At 44.6% G+C, this 18156-nt stretch overlaps 1 protein-coding gene across 1 annotated transcript in view; it reads left to right on the forward strand.

Annotated features, from left to right (window-relative positions):
• Window positions 1–18156, forward strand: part of adcy1a (adenylate cyclase 1a) — a 167819-nt gene that overhangs the window by 115902 nt on the left and 33761 nt on the right. The window contains exons 5-6 of the mRNA XM_045687762.1: window positions 3979–4106; window positions 17481–17639. Coding sequence (XP_045543718.1) covers window positions 3979–4106; window positions 17481–17639 — 287 coding nt within the window. The remainder of the gene's footprint in view (window positions 1–3978; window positions 4107–17480; window positions 17640–18156) is intronic.

Genomic DNA, 18156 nt, shown 5'->3' on the forward strand with positions numbered 1-18156 from the left:
AAAAAGGGCTTCACAGGCAAGGATATTGCTGCCAGTAAGACTGCACCTAAATCAACCATTTATCAGATCATCAAGAACTTCAAGGAGAGTGGTTCAATTGTTGTGAAGAAGGATTCAGGGGGCCCAAGAAAGTCCAGCAAGCGCCAGGACCGTCTCCTAAAGTTGATTCAGCTGCGGGATCGGGGCACCACCAGTACAGAGGTTGCTCAGGAATGGCAGCAGGCAGGTGTGCGTGCATTTGCACGCACAGTGAGGCGAAGACTTTTGGAGGATGGCCTGTTGTCAAGAAGGGCAGCAAAGAAGCCACTTCTCTCCAGGAAAAACATCAGGGACAGACTGATATTCTGCAAAAGGTACAGGGATTGGACAGCTGAGGACTGGGGTAAAGTAATTTTCTCTGATGAATCCCCTTTCCGATTGTTTGGGGCATCCGGAAAAAAGCTTGTCCGGTGTCATGACGTTGGCCTGTGGGTGAGGTTTATGACCCCCCCCATAAATACCTTTCTCCCTTTCCTCTCTCTTGACTCTACAGAAGGACTCTTGAAAAGCCTTTGTTAAACATATAGAGTCTGAGAACATCAAAAGGTGGGGGAAAGGAACCATATTTCGGTAATCCAACCAGTTGAAAATATGCGTTGGTACTTAATGATTATTATGCCAGATCATTTGGCGTCTGAGACATTATTACTAATGATAGGATGACATAAACTGTATCTTGGAAAGTCTACACATTATAGTTATCAGATTCACATGGAATTCTTGTGCAATTTAAATGTTTAAATATGAAACTATTTGTGAAAATATTAAATGTAATTTTACCTTCCAAATGAGAGAATTGGGTTTTCATAAGGTTAAAGCTCTGCTCACTCAGTGGCCCCGCCCATGTGAAGAGACATTGGTTATAATCTATGAAACACGCCTTTCTCTCCCCTCCTATATAAAGCCGAAAATGTAACTTTGCGTTACGAAGACATTAGGGCGACAGTCCTACATTAAAAGGGCTCAGATAATAAGCTGGTTCAAGGACGTGTGGACTTGAGGTCACCACTTTGAATGGACAAAGACCACCTACAGAACAAAGCCAACCTTAGAGAACCTAACGAAATTAGCATCGAATTCCAATGTGAAGGTGACAACCTACATGCTGGAAGGATGAATTTCAACTATACCAGCCAGAATATAGCATGCGCATATAGCATGGCAACTTGGTATGAACTTTGAACTCTTATTCACTAAAGAAGTGCTACCCCCTCCACCCGTTAAACGTGGGCTAGGAGAGGACGGACAGAGTATTCATTCTACCATGCTCCAGTTCACCACTAGACAGTCTTCAGAGGACCAGAGATCCATAAAGGACAAACCGGCCTTCCATCAACGACCAATCTACCCAAGCGCAGCTCAGAGTAAATATTTATTGCATTCTTCTTTTTCAAATGGGCAGTAATTTAGAATGTATAAGATATTGTATTTACGATAGCATAGCTTCTCCCTTTGTTACTCAGTCTTCCCGCTCTTTCACTCAAACCCAACCCCCTTTCCTTTGTGTAACCAGCCGTCATGTCGGCTCCGTCCACCAGGGCGTTTTCTTTATGACATAATTTGTAATCAATGTATGATCCATTCTGTGTAGATGTAATTCTGTGTAATTAGTTAGGTATTTAATAAATAACTAATTAAACCAAATTTGTATTGCTGATTCAACTTGTTAGCCAGGGTTCATGAAGATAACTAAGAATGTACAATTTTCAGATGAGACTAAACAAAGTGACGATTAAATATTGACTGCTATTGATGTAAAAGATTACTTGGTCTTTAGGAGTTTATTCGGAAGATAAAAGCTCTATAAACATTATTTTGTGGTGCCCCGACTTTCTAGTTAATTATCTACCTGATTAGCTTAATCAGTTAATATTAATTACAGAGAAATGATTTTATAGAATAGCATGTCATATGACTTAATCCGGCATAGCCAAAGACACGACACCGGAGAAGACAAGGTGAGCGCTACCATCAGTCCTGTGTCATGCCAACAGTAAAGCATCCTGAGACCATTCATGTGTGGGGTTGCTTCTCAGCCAAGGGAGTGGGCTCACTCACAATTTTGCCTAAGAACACAGCCATTAATAAAGAATGGTACCAACACATCCTCCGAGAGCAACTTCTACCAACCATCCAGGAACAGTTTGGTGACGAACAATGCCTTTTCCAGCATGATGGAGCACCTTACCATAAGGCAAAAGTGATAACTAAGTGGCTCGGGGAACAAAACATCGATATTTTGGGTCCATGGCCAGGAAACTCCCCAGACCTTAATCCCATTGAGAACTTGTAGTCAATCCTCAAGAGGTGGGTGGACAAACAAAAACCCATAAATTCTGATAAACTCCAAACATTGATTATGCAAGAATGGGCTGCCATCAGTCAGGATGTGGCCCAGAAGTAAATTGACAGCATGCCAGGGCAGATTGCAGAGGGTCAACACTGCAAATATTGACTCTTTGCATCAACTTCATGTAATTGTCAATAAAAGCCTTTGACATCTATGAAATGCTTGTAATTATACCTAAGTATTCCATAGTAACATCTGACAAAAATATCTAAAGACACTGAGGCAGCAGACTTGTGAAAATTCATATTTGTGTCATTCTCAAAACTTTTGGCAACGACTGTACATATGACTAATAAAACTTGATGCTTGAGAAAGGTTTATCATGGAAGCTCTGCTACAGTTTTATCATGGAAGCTCTGCTACAGGTTTATCATGGAAGCCCTGTAACAGGAAGACATATCATGGAAGCCCTGTTGCAGGTTTATCATGGAAGCCCTGTTACAGGTTTTGACTGAGAAGGACCCTTTTTTTGATCATCACTGTTTGCAATCATAAACATTCCTGTCTCTCTTCCTCCCCATGTCTTCACCTCTCCATTGTTCTCTGTCTCTCTTCCTCCCCATGTCTTCACCTCTCCATTGACCTCTGTCTCTCTACCTCCCCATGTCTTCACCTCTCCATTGTCCTCTGTTTCTCTTCCTCCAAATTTCTTCACCTCTCCATTGCTCTCTGTCTCTCTATCTCCCCATGTCTTCACCTCTCCATTGCTCTCTGTCTCTCTACCTCCGAATGTCTTCACCTCTCCATTGATCTCTGTCTCTACCTCCCCATGTCTTCACCTCTCCATTGTCCTCTTTTTTTGGCTACCTCCCCATGTCTTCACCTCTCCATTGCTCTCTGTCTCTCTACCTCCCCATGTCTTCACCTCTCCATTGCCCTCTGTCTCTCTACCTCCCCATGTCTTCACCTCTCCATTGCCCTGTTTCTCTTCCTCCCAATTTCTTCACCTCTCCATTGCTCTCTGTCTCTCTATCTCCCCATGTCTTCACCTCTCCATTGCTCTCTGTCTCTCTACCTCTCCATGTCTTCACCTCTCCATTGCTCTCTGTCTCTACCTCCCCATGTCTTCACCTCTCCATTGTCCTCTTTTTTTGGCTACCTCCCCATGTCTTCACCTCTCCATTGCTCTCTGTCTCTCTACCTCCCCATGTCTTCACCTCTCCATTGCCCTCTGTCTCTCTACCTCCCCATGTCTTCACCTCTCCATTGCCCTGTTTCTCTTCCTCCAAATTTCTTCACCTCTCCATTGCTCTCTGTCTCTCTATCTCCCCATGTCTTCACCTCTCCATTGCTCTCTGTCTCTCTACCTCCCAATTTCTTCACCTCTCCATTGCTCTCTGTCTCTCTACCTCCCCATGTCTTCACCTCTCCATTGTCCTCTGTTTCTCTACCTCCCCATGTCTTTACCTCTCCATTGCTCTCTCTCTCTTCCTCTCTCTCCCCATTCTTCCACCCCTCTCTCTCCTCCCCCTCTTCCACCACTCTGCCCCCCCTCTCCCACTCTCTCCTCTACCCCGCTCTTCTCTCCCTCTCCAACTCCTCCCTCTTCTTCCCTCCCTCTCCCTCTACCCCTCCCCCCCTCTCACCAGGAGAACCACTGTCGGCGTATAAAGATTCTGGGGGACTGTTACTACTGTGTGTCAGGTCTGACCCAACCCAAGGCAGACCATGCACACTGTTGTGTAGAGATGGGCCTGGACATGATCGACACTATCACGTGAGTCTGCACTGACCACACACACACACTCAAACGCATGCACACACACACGCACACAGTGAGCATACAGGGACCGCACACTTTCATACAAAATTATTTTCAGGATACGCAAATCATACACACACACACACACACACACACACACACACACACACACACACACACACACACACACACACACACACACACACACACACACACACACACACTCAGAGAGACATAGTGTCACAGTGTTGATCCCATACTCCAGAATGAGGAGCAGAGCATTTCTGCTGTTGTGTTGTTTTCCTGTCTTTCTGTTGAGCGGATGGATGTCCATGCTGGAGCTCATTATCACCCAGGACAAGTGTTGCCATACACACTCCTCTCTCCTCCCTCACCTCTCTCATACACACTCCTCTCTCCTCCCTCGCTCATACACAGTCCTCTCTCCTCACCTGGCTCATACACACTCCTCTCTCCTCCCTCGCTCATACACACACCTCTCTCCTCCCTTGCTCATACATTGTCCTCTCTCCACACCTCGCTCATACACACTCCTATCTCCTCCCTTGCTCTTACACACTACTCTCCCCCTTCTCTCTCCTTTCTTTCTCTATTCCATATGATCCTCTCTTTCTCTCTCTATTCCATATGATCCTCTCTTTCTCTCTCTATTCCATATGGTCCTCTCTTTCTCTCTCTATTCCATATGGTCCTCTCTTTCTCTCTCTATTCCATATGGTTCTCTCTTTCTCTCTCTATTCCATATGGTCCTCTCTTTCTCTATTCCATATGGCCCTCTCTTTCTCTCTCTATTCCATATGGTCCTCTCTTTCTCTCTATTCCATATGGTCCTCTCTTTCTCTCTCTATTCCATATGGTCCTCTCTTTCTCTCTCTATTCCATATGGTTCTCTCTTTCTCTCTCTTCTTGAATTATCCACACTCTCCCTCTAGATTCCCCTTCTCTCCCTCTATATATACTGATGTGGAGGAAAGGAGAGACTGTGGTGGAAATAGTCCCACTTTATCTCCTCAAAGCCATACCACTAAGACAGGGACTGCACACAGGCATGCACGAACACACATACACACACGCACGCACGCACACACACACCACACACATACATGTAGGTATCAGCTCTACAAATCAAATCAAATTGTATTGGTCACATACACATGGCTAGAAGATGTTATTGCGAGTGTAGCGAAATGCTTGTGCTTCTAGTTCCGACGTTGCAGCAATATCTAACATCTAATCAAACAATTCCACAACAACTACCTAATACACACAAATCTAAGTAAAGGAATGGAATAAGGATACAGTTGAAGTCGGATGTTTACATACACCTTAACCAAATACATTTAAACTCCGTTTTTTTCACAATTCCTGACATTTAATCCTAGTAACAATTCCCTGTCTTAGGTCACTTAGGATCACCACTTATTTTAAGAATGTGAAATGTCAGAATAATAGTAGAGAGAATGATTTATTTCAGATTTGATTTCTTTCATAACATTCTCAGTGGGTCAGAAATTTACATACACTCAATTAGTATTTGGTAGCATTGCCTTTAAATTATTTTAAGGTCCTTTGCTGTTGTTCTGGGATTGATTTGCACTTTTCACACCAAAGCACGTTCATCTCTAGGAGACAGAACGTGTCTCCTTCCTGAGCGGTATGATGGCTGCGTGTTCGCATGGTGTTTAAACTTGCATGCTATTGTTTGTACAGATGAACGTGGTACCTTCAGGAGTTTGGAAATTGCTCCCAAGGATGAACCAGACTTGTGGAGGTCTACAATAGTTTTTTTGATGTCTTGGCTGATTTCTTTTGATTTTCCCATGATGTCAAGCAAAGAGGCACTGAGTTTGAAGGTAGGCCTTGAAATACATCCACAGGTACACCTCCAATTGACTCAAATTATGTCAATTAGCCTGTCAGAAGCTTCTAAAGCCATGACATAATTTTCTGGAATTTTCCAAGCTGTTGAAAGGCACAGTCAACTTAGTGTATGTAAACTTCTGACCCACTGGAATTGTGAAACAGTGAATTATAAGTGAAATAATCTGTAAACAGTTGTTGGAAATTACTTGTGTCATGCACAAAGTAGATGTCCTAACCGACTTGCCAAAACTATAGTTTGTTAACAAGAAATGTGTGGAGTGGTTGAAAAACAAGTTTTAATGACTCCAACCTAAATGTATGTAAACTTTCGACTTCAACTGTATATACATAAAAATATATGGATGAGCAATGACAGAGCGGCATAGGCAAGATGCAATAGATGGTATAAAATACAGTATTTACACATGAGATGAGTAATGCAAGATATTTAATCATCATTAAAGGGGCATTATTAAAGTAGCTAGTGACCCATTTATTCAAGTGGCCAATGATTGCAAGTCTGTATGCAGGCAGCAGCCTCTCTGTGTTAGTGATGGATGTTTAACAGTCTGATGGCCTTGAGATAGGAGCTGTTTTTTAGTCACTCGGTCCCAGCTTTGATGCACCTGTTTTGACCTCTCCTTCTTGATGGTAGCGGGGTGAACAGGCAGTGGCTCGGGTGGTTGTTGTCCTTGATGATATTTTTGGCCTTCCTGTGACACCGGGTGCTGTAGGTGTCCTGAAGGCCGGTAGTTTGCCCCCGGTGATGCGTTGTGCTGACCGCACCACCGTCTGGAGAGCCTTGCGGTTGTGGTCGGTGCAGTTGCCGTACCAGGCGGTAATACAGCCTGACAGGATGCTCTCAATTGTGCATCTGTAAAGGTTTATAAGGGTTTTAGGTGACAAGCCACATTTCTTCAGCCTCCTGAGGTTGAAGAGGCGCTGTTACGCCTTCTTCACCACACTGTTTGTGTGGGTGTACCATTTACGTTTGTCCGTGATGTGTATTCCGAGGAACTTAAGACTTTCCACCTTCTCCACTGCTGTCCCATCGATGTGGATAAGGGGGTGCTCCCTCTGCTGTTCCCTGAAGTCCACGATCATCTCCTTTGTTTTGTTGACGTTGAGTAAGAGGTTGTTTTCCTGACACCACACTCCAAGTGCCCTCACCTCCTCCCTGTAGGGTGTCTCGTCATTGTTGGTAATCAAGCCTACTACTGTTGTGTCGTCTGCAAACTTGATGATTGAGTTGGAGGCGTGCATGGCCACGCAGTCATGGGTGAACAGGGAGTATAGGAGGGGGCTGAGCACGCACCCTTGGGGGCCCCAGTGTTGAGGATCGGCGAAGTGGAGATGTTGTTTCCTACCATCACCACCGGGGGGCGGCCCGTCAGCAAGTCCAGGACCCAATTGCACAGGGCGGGGTTGAGACCCAGGGCCTCAAACTTAATAATGAGCTTGGAGGGTACTATGGTGTTGAATTTTGAGCTATAGTCAATGAACAGCATTCTTACATAGGTATTCCTCTTGTCCAGATGGGATATGGCAGTGTGCAATGTGAAGGCAATTGCATGCTGTGGATCTATTGGGGTGGTAAGCAAATTGAAGTGGGTCTAGGGTGACAGGTAAGGTGGAGGTGATATGATCCTTGACTAGTCTCTCAAAGCACTTCATGATGACGGAAGTGAGTGCTACGGGGGGGGAGGTGGGGATAGTCATTTAGTTTTGTTACCTTTGCCTTCTTGGGTACAGGAACAATGGTGGCCATCTTGAAGCATGTGGGGACAGCAGACTGGGATAGGGAGAGATTGAATATGTCCGTAAACACACCAGCCAGCTGGTCTGCACATGCTCTGAGGACGCGGCTAGGGATGCCGTCTGGGCCGGCAGTCTTGCGAGGGTTAACACGTTTGAATGTCTTACTCACGTTGGCCACGGGGAAGGAGAGCCCACAGTCCTTGGTAGCGGGCCGCGTCCGTGGCACTGTATTATCCTCAAAGCGGGCAAGGATGGTGTTTAGTTTGACTGGAAACAAGACGTCGGTGTTCGTGACGTGGCTGGTTTTCCTTTTGTGGTCCGTGATTGTCTGTAGACCCTGTCACATACGTCTCGTGTCTGAGCTGTTGAATTACGACTCCACTTTGTCTCTGTACTGACATTTCACTTCTTTGATTGCCTTGCGGAGGGAATAACTACACTGCTGGTATTCGGCCATAATCCCAGTCACCTTTTCATGGTTAAATGCGGTGGTTCGCGCTTTCAATTTTGCGTGAATGCTGCCATCTGCCCACGGTTTCTGGTTAGGGTAGGTTTTAATAGTCACAGTAGGTACAACATCTCCTATACACACAAAAGGGAGTCGTGGTCAGATTTGCTGAAAGGAGGGCCGGGGAGGGCCTTGGAGTAGCAGTGATCCACTCTTAGAATTAGTGGTGACTCGAGGAACCCCTGAGATCCTCAAGGAACAACTGGAGTTCCTCAAGGAACCATTGCCATTGGCCAATTGTTCATATTTGCACCTTTGGTTAGTTGAGGGGTTCTTGGAGGAACCTTTAACATTTCAATGTTGCAAAGGGTTCCTGGGGGAACCTCAGGCTGCAGATTAGGGCCATGGCTTACAGATTTAACTTTTTTGGCCACCCGTTAGAGTAAATGGCATTCCTGTTCATCTGTTCTGTTTTTTATTGTTATTTATTTAACCAGGCTAGGCCTGGTTAGCGGCAAAAGGCTTCCGGTGGGGCGGTGGCTGACGAAAAAAACAAAAAAAAACAATTTAAGGCAAAATGGACAACACAGACAGAAGACAACAACACAAATGTAATAGCAAACAAACAGTGGATATGTGTGTGTATTTCCTTACATAAGGCAACCCATGCTAGTAGTTAGAAATAATTGCATTTCTGTTCATCTATTTGTCCTTTGAACTCCTCCAGGGACACCAGGTCCTGGACTTTTTGGTTGGCTTGGCGGGAATTCCAAGACTAGGGTGCTGAAATTTCCTTTTTAGAAGCTTGGTTCTCGTTTTTGGGACTCTTAGCATAAAACAAGATTGAGACTGGTGTATTGTTATCACATGTTAATGTTGAACACTGACAGTTTTGTAACTTCAATGATGCTTACAGAGGTGTATAAATTCCTCAAGAGTCCATGTAAATCCCAAAGTTGTAATAGTTACCATTTTATTAATGTATCTAATTAGCTATGTTAATATTATTATTATATTAGAATATGTAGTGATGGGACGATTCATACCGGAGGACTGATGCTCCGATGCAGTTTTCAAAGCACTACTGATTCAACCATAGACATTAAAGAACCAGTTGATCGCGATAGCGCTGACGTCATCCATGTATTCCAATGGAAAACTCCTTATGGCGCATGAAGCCGGAAGTATTTTGATTTGAAGCGCCAAGGATCATGAATATAGCTGTAACTAGCAAAGGATCATGGTCAATGTATTAATTTTCATCCTGCCTGAGAGAGTCAGCCAGGAGCCTATTCGTAGCCTGCCGGCCCGTCATTGGTCTGTGTTAGCACGTAGTGCTGTGTGATGACAAATGTAGTAGTCAGAATGGATCACTATTTAATGAAATGTCTCGATTTGTAGTGAACTTAAAAGTGATTCCCCATGGGGATCAAAATTTAGCATAATAAACACATTTTAGAGTCCAAAACAATCATCTAAAAAAAATGTGTTTGGCCATTCTGGCGATCATAATTTAGATAGGCTTTCTAGGGCAGATCAGGGCTTTTGGCACCGCTAGGTTGCTACGCAGTAGCCGACAAGCAGAGCTTGTGACCCTGGGGGCCTGGATTCAACACAACGTAACGATGCTTGTATCGAAGAAACAATACCATGTGATGATGATGTTAAAAGCTTCGAATGTCATACTACATATCTGTCAAATGTCGGAACTTGGAAGTAAGAATGCCGTCCCCTGCTGGAAGCTTTTTGTTTTTATCTAGATATTTCACCTTCTTAGCAGAGGAATCTATTCTGAAATCTTAGCACAGTTTTTTATGTCTCATACAGTGATTGAAAATGTGAACAACTCTGGTAGTTGCTCTTGATAACTATCACATTTTGTTAATATGTAAAAGTGAGTTAAAAAAGTTTAATTCAAACCCAAAGAAAAGTTTGACAAGTAGTTACCAGGTGATAAATGACGTACAGAGCTTTGTTTGGTCCCTCAGTGGATCCCACTGTGGTTTCCAAAACATCGACCTCTGCAGCCGGACATGACTTACAGACTAAGCCTGTTATGGATAGGGGGCAGTATTTTCACGTCCGGATAAAAAAACGTACCCGATTTAATCTGATTATTACTCCTGCCCAGAAACTAGAATATGCATATAATTATTAGCTTTGGATAGAAAACACTCCAAAGTTTCTAAAACTGTTTGAATGGTGTCTGTGAGTATAACAGAACTCATTTGGCAGGCCAAAACCTGAGAAGATTCTGTACAGGAAGTACCCTGTCTGACCATTTCTTGGCCTTCTTGATCATCTCTATCCAAAACAGGGGATCTCTGCTGTAACGTGACACTTCCTACGGCTCCCATAGGCTCTCAGAAGGCGGCAAAAAGCTGAATGGTGGCTTTGCAGGCCCTGGTTGAAAAACACTAGCGCATTTAGATAGTGGTCGATCAGAGAACAGAGACTGGAGGCGCGTGCACGAGGCGACCCCATGTTTTTATTATTTCGTCTTTGAACGAAAACAACGACTCCCGGTCGGAATATTATCGCTTTTTTATGAGAAAAATAGCATAAAAATGGATTTTAAACAGCGGTTGACATGCTTCGAAGTACGGTAATGGATATAACACCGCTATTTGGATATAACTATGGATTATTTGGAACCAAACCAACATTTGTTATTGAAGTAGAAGTCCTGGGAGTGCATTCTGACGAAGAACAGGAAAGGTAATCCAATTTCTCTTATAGTAAATCTGAGTTTGGTGAGGGTCAAACTTGGTGGGTGTCAAAATAGCTAGCCTGTGATGGCGAGCTATCTACTCAGAATATTGCAAAATGTGCTTTCACCGAAAAGCTATTTTAAAATCGGAACACCTCGATTGCATAAAGGAGTTCTGTATCTATAATTCTTAAAATAATTGTTATGTTTTTTGTGAACGTTTATCGTGAGTAATTTAGTAAATTCACCGGAAGTGTTCGGTGGGAATGCTAGTTCTGAACGTCACATGCTAATGTAAAAAGCTGGTTTTTGATATAAATATGAACTTGATTGAACAAAACATGCATGTATTGTATAACATAATGTCCTAGGCGTGTCATCTGATGAAGATCATCAAAGGTTAGTGCTGCATTTAGCTGTGGTTTTGTTTTTTGTGACATTATATGCTAGCTTGAAAAATGGGTGTCTGATTATTTCTGGCTTGGTACTCTGCTGACATAATCTAATGTTTTGCTTTCGTTGTAAAGCCTTTTTGAAATCGGACAGTGTGGTTAGATAAAGGAGAGTCTTATCTTTAAAATGCTGTGAAATAGTCATATGTTTGAAAAATTGAAGTTTTTGTATTTTTGAGGAATTTGTAATTCGCGCCACGCCTATCATTGGATATTGGAGAACTATCTGAAATGGTAAATCAGGGTCGTGCGCATGGCGCAATTCGTGACAAAAAAAATCTAAATATTCCATTACCGTACTTCGAAGCATGTCAACCGCTGTTTAAAATCCATTTTTATGCCATTTTTCTCATAAAAAAGCGATAATATTCCGACCGCTAAACAGAGGAAAGTAAACAAAGTCTCACAGTACTGTAACCAGCCACTACCCAAACGCGCTACTTTTTTTCAGCCAGAGCCTGCAAAGCCAAGATTCAGCTTTTTACCGCCTTCTGAGACCCTATGGCAGCCGTAGGAAGTGTCACGGGACAGCTAAGATCCTCACTCTTCAATAAACAGAGACAAGAAGAAAGACACCTTGTCAGACAGTCCACTTCCTGCCTGAAACCTTGTCAGGTTTTTGCCTGCCAAATGAGTTCTGTTATACTCACAGACACCATTCAAACAGTTTTAGAACCTTTAGGGTGTTTTCTATCCATATGTAATAAGTATATGCATATTCTAGTTACTGGGTAGGAGTGGTAACCAGATTAAATCGGGTACGTTTTTTATCCAGCCGTGAAAATACTGCCCCCTAGCCATAACAGGTTAATGCACGGGGCGCGCTTCTTCACTAAACTGGATCTCAGGAGTGTGTACAATCTGGTGCGTATCCGAGAGGGGGATGAGTGGAAGACAGCATTTAGTACCACCTCAGGGCACTATGAGTACCTCGTCATGCCGTACGGTTTGAAGAATGATCCATCAGTCTTCCAATCTTTTGTAGACAAGATTTTCAGGGACCTGCACGGGCAGGGTGTAGTGGTGTATATCGATGACATTCTGATATACTCCGCTACACGCGCTGAGCATGTGTCCCTGTTGCGCAGAGTACTTGGTCGCCTGTTGGAGCATGACCTGTATGTCAAGGCTGAGAAATGTCTGTTCCTTCAACAGTCCGTCTCCTTCTTAGGGTATCGCATATCTACGTCAGGAGTGGAGATGGAGAGTGACCGCATTGCAGCCGTGCGTAATTGGCCAACTCCAACCACGGTAAAGGAGGTGCAGCGATTTTTAGGGTTTGCCAATTACTACCGGAGGTTTATCCGGGGTTTTGGTCAGGTAGCGGCTCCCATTACCTCACTATTGAAGGGGGGTCCGGTGCGTTTGCAGTGGTCAGCTGGGGCAGACAGGGCTTTTAGGAAACTGAAGGCTCTGTTTACCTCGGTTCCTGTGTTGGTTCATCCGGATCCGTCTTTGCAATTCATAGTGGAGGTGGACGCGTCTGAGGCTGGGATAGGAGCTGTGCTCTATCAGCGCTCGGGTACGCCATCTAAGCTCCACCCCTGTGCCTTCTTTTCTAAGAAGCTCAGCCCGGCGGAGCGAAACTATGATGTGGGGGACCGGGAGTTGTTGGCTGTCGTCAAGGCTTTGAAGGTGTGGAGACATTGGCTTGAGGGGGCTAAACACCCTTTTCTCATCTGGACTGACCACCGCAATCTGGAGTACATCTGGGAGGTGAGGAGACTGAATCCTTGCCAGGCAAGGTGGGCCATGTTTTTCACCTGTTTTGTGTTTACCCTCTCTTACAGAACAGGTTCCCAGAACGTTAAGGCAGATGCACTGTCCCGGCTGTATGGCACAGAGGAGCGGTCCATGGATTCCACTCCCATAATCCCAGCCTCGTGTTTGGTGGCACCGGTAGTATGGGAGCTGGACGCGGACATTGAGCGGGCCTCACGTGCAGAGCCCGCTCCCCCTCAGTGTCCATCTGGGCGTCTGTATGTTCTGTCTGCTGTCCGCGACCGATTGATCTACTGGGCTCACACGTCACCCTCCTCTGGTCATCCTGGGATTGGGTGGACGATGTGCTGTCTTAGTGGGAGGTACTGGTGGCCCACCTTAGCTAAGGACGTGAGGGTTTATGTTTCCTCCTGCTCAGTGTGCATCCAGTGCAAGGCTCCTAGACACCTACCCAGGGGTAAGTTACAACCCTTACCCGTTCTACAACGGCTGTGGTCGCACTTGTTGGTGGATTTCATAACCGATCTTCCACCTTCACAAGGTAACACCACGATCCTGGTCATTGTGGATCGTTTTTCTAAGTCCTGTTGTCTCCTCCCTTTGCCCGGTCTCCCTATGGCCCTACAAACGGCGGAGGCTCTGTTTACACACGTCTTTCGGCACTTCGGGGTGCCTGAGGATATAGTGTCTGATCGGGGTCCCCAGTTCACTTCTAGGGTCTGGAAGGCGTTCATGGAACGTCTGGGGGTCTCCGTCAGTCTTACCTCGGGTTTTCACCCTGAGAGTAACGGGCAGGTGGAGAGAGTTAAACAGGATGTGGTTAGGTTTCTGAGGTCTTATTGCCAGGACCGGCCTGGGAAGTGGGCGTAGTTTGTGCCCTGGGCAGAGATGGCTCAGAACTCGCTCCACCACTCCTCCACTAACCTCTCTCCCTTTCTGTGTGTGTTGGGGTATCAGCCGGTTCTGGCCCCTTGGCATCAGAGTCAGACCGAGGCTCCTGCGGTGGACGAATGGTTCCGGCGCACGGAAGAAACCTGGGATGCTGCTCATGTCCGCCTTCAGCGCGCCGTGCGGCGGCAGAAAATTGCTGCAGACCGTCGACGCAGTGAGGCCCCGGTGTTCACACCGGGGGACCGGGTCTGGCTCTCGACCAGAAACCTGCCCCTCCGCCTGCCCTGCCGGAAGCTGAGTCCGCGGTTTGTGGGGTCGTTTAAAGTCCTGAGGAGAGTGAACGAGGTATGTTATAGTTTAAAGCTCCCCTCCTATTACCGCATTAACCCCTCGTTCCATGGTCTCTCCTCAGGCTGGTGGTGGCTGGCCCACTCCAGGAGGCTGAGGTGCAGGAGGTTCCTCCGCCCCCTCTGGACATTGAGGGGGCCCCGGCGTACTCCGTTCGATCCATCCTGGATTCGAGACGTCGGGCGAGGGGTCTTCAGTACCTTGTGGACTGGAAGGGGTACGGTCCGGAGGAGAGATGCTGGGTTGTGTTAGATTCTTCCCTGCTTTGAGAGTTCCATCGTGTCCATCCGGATCGCCCTGCACCTCGTCCTCCGGGTCGTCCCCGAGGCCGGTGTCGACGCGCAGCTGGAGCCGCGCGTCGGGGGGGGCGGGTACTGTCACGACTTCTGCCGAAGTCGATGCCCCTCCTTGCTCGAGTGGTGTTCAGCGGTTGACGTCACCGGCCTACTAGCCATCATTGATCAGTTTCTCATTTTCCATTGGTCTTGTCTTGTTTTCCTACACACCTGTTTCCAATCCCATCAATTACATGTGTATTTAACCCTCTGTTTCCCCTCATGTCATTGTCGGTGATTTTTTTTTGTTATGTTATGTTACGTGTGTTTTGTATCGGTGTGCGATCGGATATTATGTTACCCATGTTATTTTGTACTTTGGTTGTGGAGTTTGTTTTTAAAATTAAATACTCCAGAATAACCAATTTGGTTTCTCCTGCGCCTGACTTCCCTGTCACCAACATACACAAAGATGACAGAGCCTCCATCTTTTGTAAATGTTTTTTTACATTTTTTAACTAGGTTGCTTTCTTCAAGCATAGACAGATAGCTTCAAAGTAACATTACCACACAATCGATGACTTCTGAAGCTTTGTTCGATCACATGCATTTTCGAACCGTGTGTTGCAAAATGCAAGATCCCGCTGATTCTGTCATCTTCAAAGTTGCTTTCAAACACCAACCTCCACTGGACAGCTTATTTACCAATTTACTTAGATTTGTTTGAGTTTATAGTACCTGAACGGTAGTTCAGCAGGTAGGGATGGGGATTTGGGATCAGACACCAGCATAGGAATAAGATTAAATCCTGGCTATGGTTGAAAAATTATCTTCCCATTGTTGTTCAATACTATTTATTGTAGCCTATGATAATCTTTTGTCTTCAGCGTCCTAAATAATATCACAGAATCTGGAACCCCACAACTAAAACGAGTGTACCAACGCACACATCTGTCCATTACGCCACAAAGTTTTGATGGATGCAATGGGAAACAAGTCTATTTAACCCTTTCACGCGTGAGTTCCAAATATCTCTAACGGTCGCCCCAGCGTGAGTTTTTTTATGCACGTGATGTTCAAACGTTCTCTCCATTCCAGAATGTGATTGTTACATAAACAACAACACTGAATGGCTCAGAGTGGGAGTGAGAGGCTACCGTGATTGACTGCCTGCACGCGCCATTTGTATCAATAAATCACTATCATACAATGTTTTGTGTGGTATTATTGATATATTTAGTATTTTATTCACGTTTTTCAATTACTCGTGATAAATCATGCGTTCCGATTTTTGCATAAATTGTAATGGGCGCATAGTATGTGTGTAAAATAATGTTTTGAAGGTTGTACTGATTATGATGAGCTAAGCTAATTCCAGCTATGTGTATGGAGCCATGTTTGTTGACATACAATGCATTCTGGGTTTCACGTCATCGTCTGTTTGACCAAAGATGTTATAACAAAATGAGGTGAGTAAGAGTTAACTCATTTTTTGAGGACTTCCGGAAATGAATGGTGGGATGTGAAAGACGGTAGATGACACACCCCTTCAACATGCAAACAAACAGACCAAACTCATCTTGTCTTCTCTTATTATCTTCGGTTTCTGTGAGGAAAAAATGCATGGCTGTGCGCTGAAACTAATCGTCGGATAACTTTTGATTTCTAGAAAGTGTTTTACCTAATTATTTTGATCAATGGTGAGCTCACCCGTGATGTGATTAATTATACATAGTAATTGCTATTAGCTAATTCATATTGTAGTTTACGTCAGCCGAGAGTTAGAAAATATGACTGCTTGTGTTGGGTCAATCTTTCCTCAGTTAGCGCTAGGACAAATGTAGCCTACATTTTTCCAGTTAGGATGATTGTGTTGTGCTATATATACTTCTATGAATATCTGAACATTGCATCCAAAAATAAACTGCTCACATTCTGGAGATAACCTTGTAAGGACTGTGTTTGTGTAAATAGTTTCTGAAAAAAGTGTGGCCAGCTCAAATGCTGATTGTTGTGTCATTCGAAACTGGCCGTTCTAAATGAGTGTTCTAATCACACGGGGTGTGATCGTACGCTTCAGGGACCACTGTAGAACGATCACACCCCGTGTGATGGTACGTGTGAAAGGGTTAAACATCAAACATGCTGATATTTATTCCTGACCAGCAGATGTCACTAATATGCACTCTGTTAAAAGCTCTGAATAATTAACAATTCTTCAGCAGAATTTCGTGAAAGGCCCAAAAGGTTCAGGAAGCCACAGTTTCCCATCACTATGTAATATGCATAAATATTAAAGGAACATTTATGTTTGTGGTGTAGAAACTTAGCATGATGAACAGGAATAACATTTAACATAAAGGGTGTCCAAAAAGAACTGTCTGAAAGCCACGCCTCAAAGAAGCCACACCTCCAATATTCTGATAGACTGTCACCTCTACAATATATTATTATAAGTTTCTGGTTTGAGCTTTTACACAGGGGTTCCTCGAAGACCCTTTTACACAGGGGTTCCTCCAAGAGCCTTTTACACAGGGGTTCCTCCAAGAGCCTTTTACACAGGGGTTCCTCCAAGAGCCTTTTACACAGGGGTTCCTCCAAGAGCCTTTTCAGAGGGGTTCCTCGAAGACCCTTTTCAGAGGGGTTCCTCGAGGAACCTTTTAAACTGGAAAGGTTCCACTCGGGTGGCAATTTTTAAAAGGTTATTCCAGTCACCTTTACTTCTAAGAGTGCATACTCAGGCCTGTACCCGTTGTTAAAGTAAAGGGCAAAAGCATACCACTTGTTAGTTTAAGATTTCAAAGTGATTTTTTTTTAATTCTGATTATATAAAGCGGTCTACAACAATGCTTTAGGCTAGAAGGAGTCTGTACATTTCACGAGGCTTCTATCTCTTCCTAGGTCTGTGGTGGAGGCTACAGAGGTGGATCTGAACATGCGTGTGGGTCTGCACACGGGCCGGGTACTCTGTGGGGTTCTGGGACTCCGGAAGTGGCAGTATGATGTCTGGTCCAATGATGTCACTCTGGCCAATGTGATGGAGGCAGGAGGACTGCCTGGGTATGTATGACTACTGGAAACTATGGCTGAGTCCTAAATGGCTCCCTATTCCCTATATACAGTAGTGCACAACTTTTGACCAGAGCCAATGAATAGCCCATATATAGGGAGTAAGGTGTCATTTGGGAAACGCCACATATTGATGACATGGAATGTTTTGTCAAGCTCTTTTGGGGAAGAATTGTCTCGCTATTGAAAGAAAGCCTTGTATCTCCAAAACTGAAACTTCAAAAGCATTTTTACTATTTATGAACATACAATCACAAAACTACAGAAGCTATTTTTAATGCATTTTATTTGTCCTAGACTCGTGAAATGTTGAGTGTACAAAAAGGGGAGTGCTTTCAATTCAATGCAATTAAAGTATTTTAAATTTTATTTTATTTAACCTTATTTTTAACTAGTCAGTTAAGAACAAATTCTTATTTACAATGACGGCCTACACCGGCCAAACCCGGACGATGCTGGGCCAATTAGGCGCCGCCTTATGGGACTCCCAGTCACGGCTGGTTGTGAT

Source organism: Salmo salar, chromosome ssa10, assembly GCF_905237065.1.
Source record: "Salmo salar chromosome ssa10, Ssal_v3.1, whole genome shotgun sequence".
Taxonomy (NCBI): domain Eukaryota; kingdom Metazoa; phylum Chordata; class Actinopteri; order Salmoniformes; family Salmonidae; genus Salmo; species Salmo salar.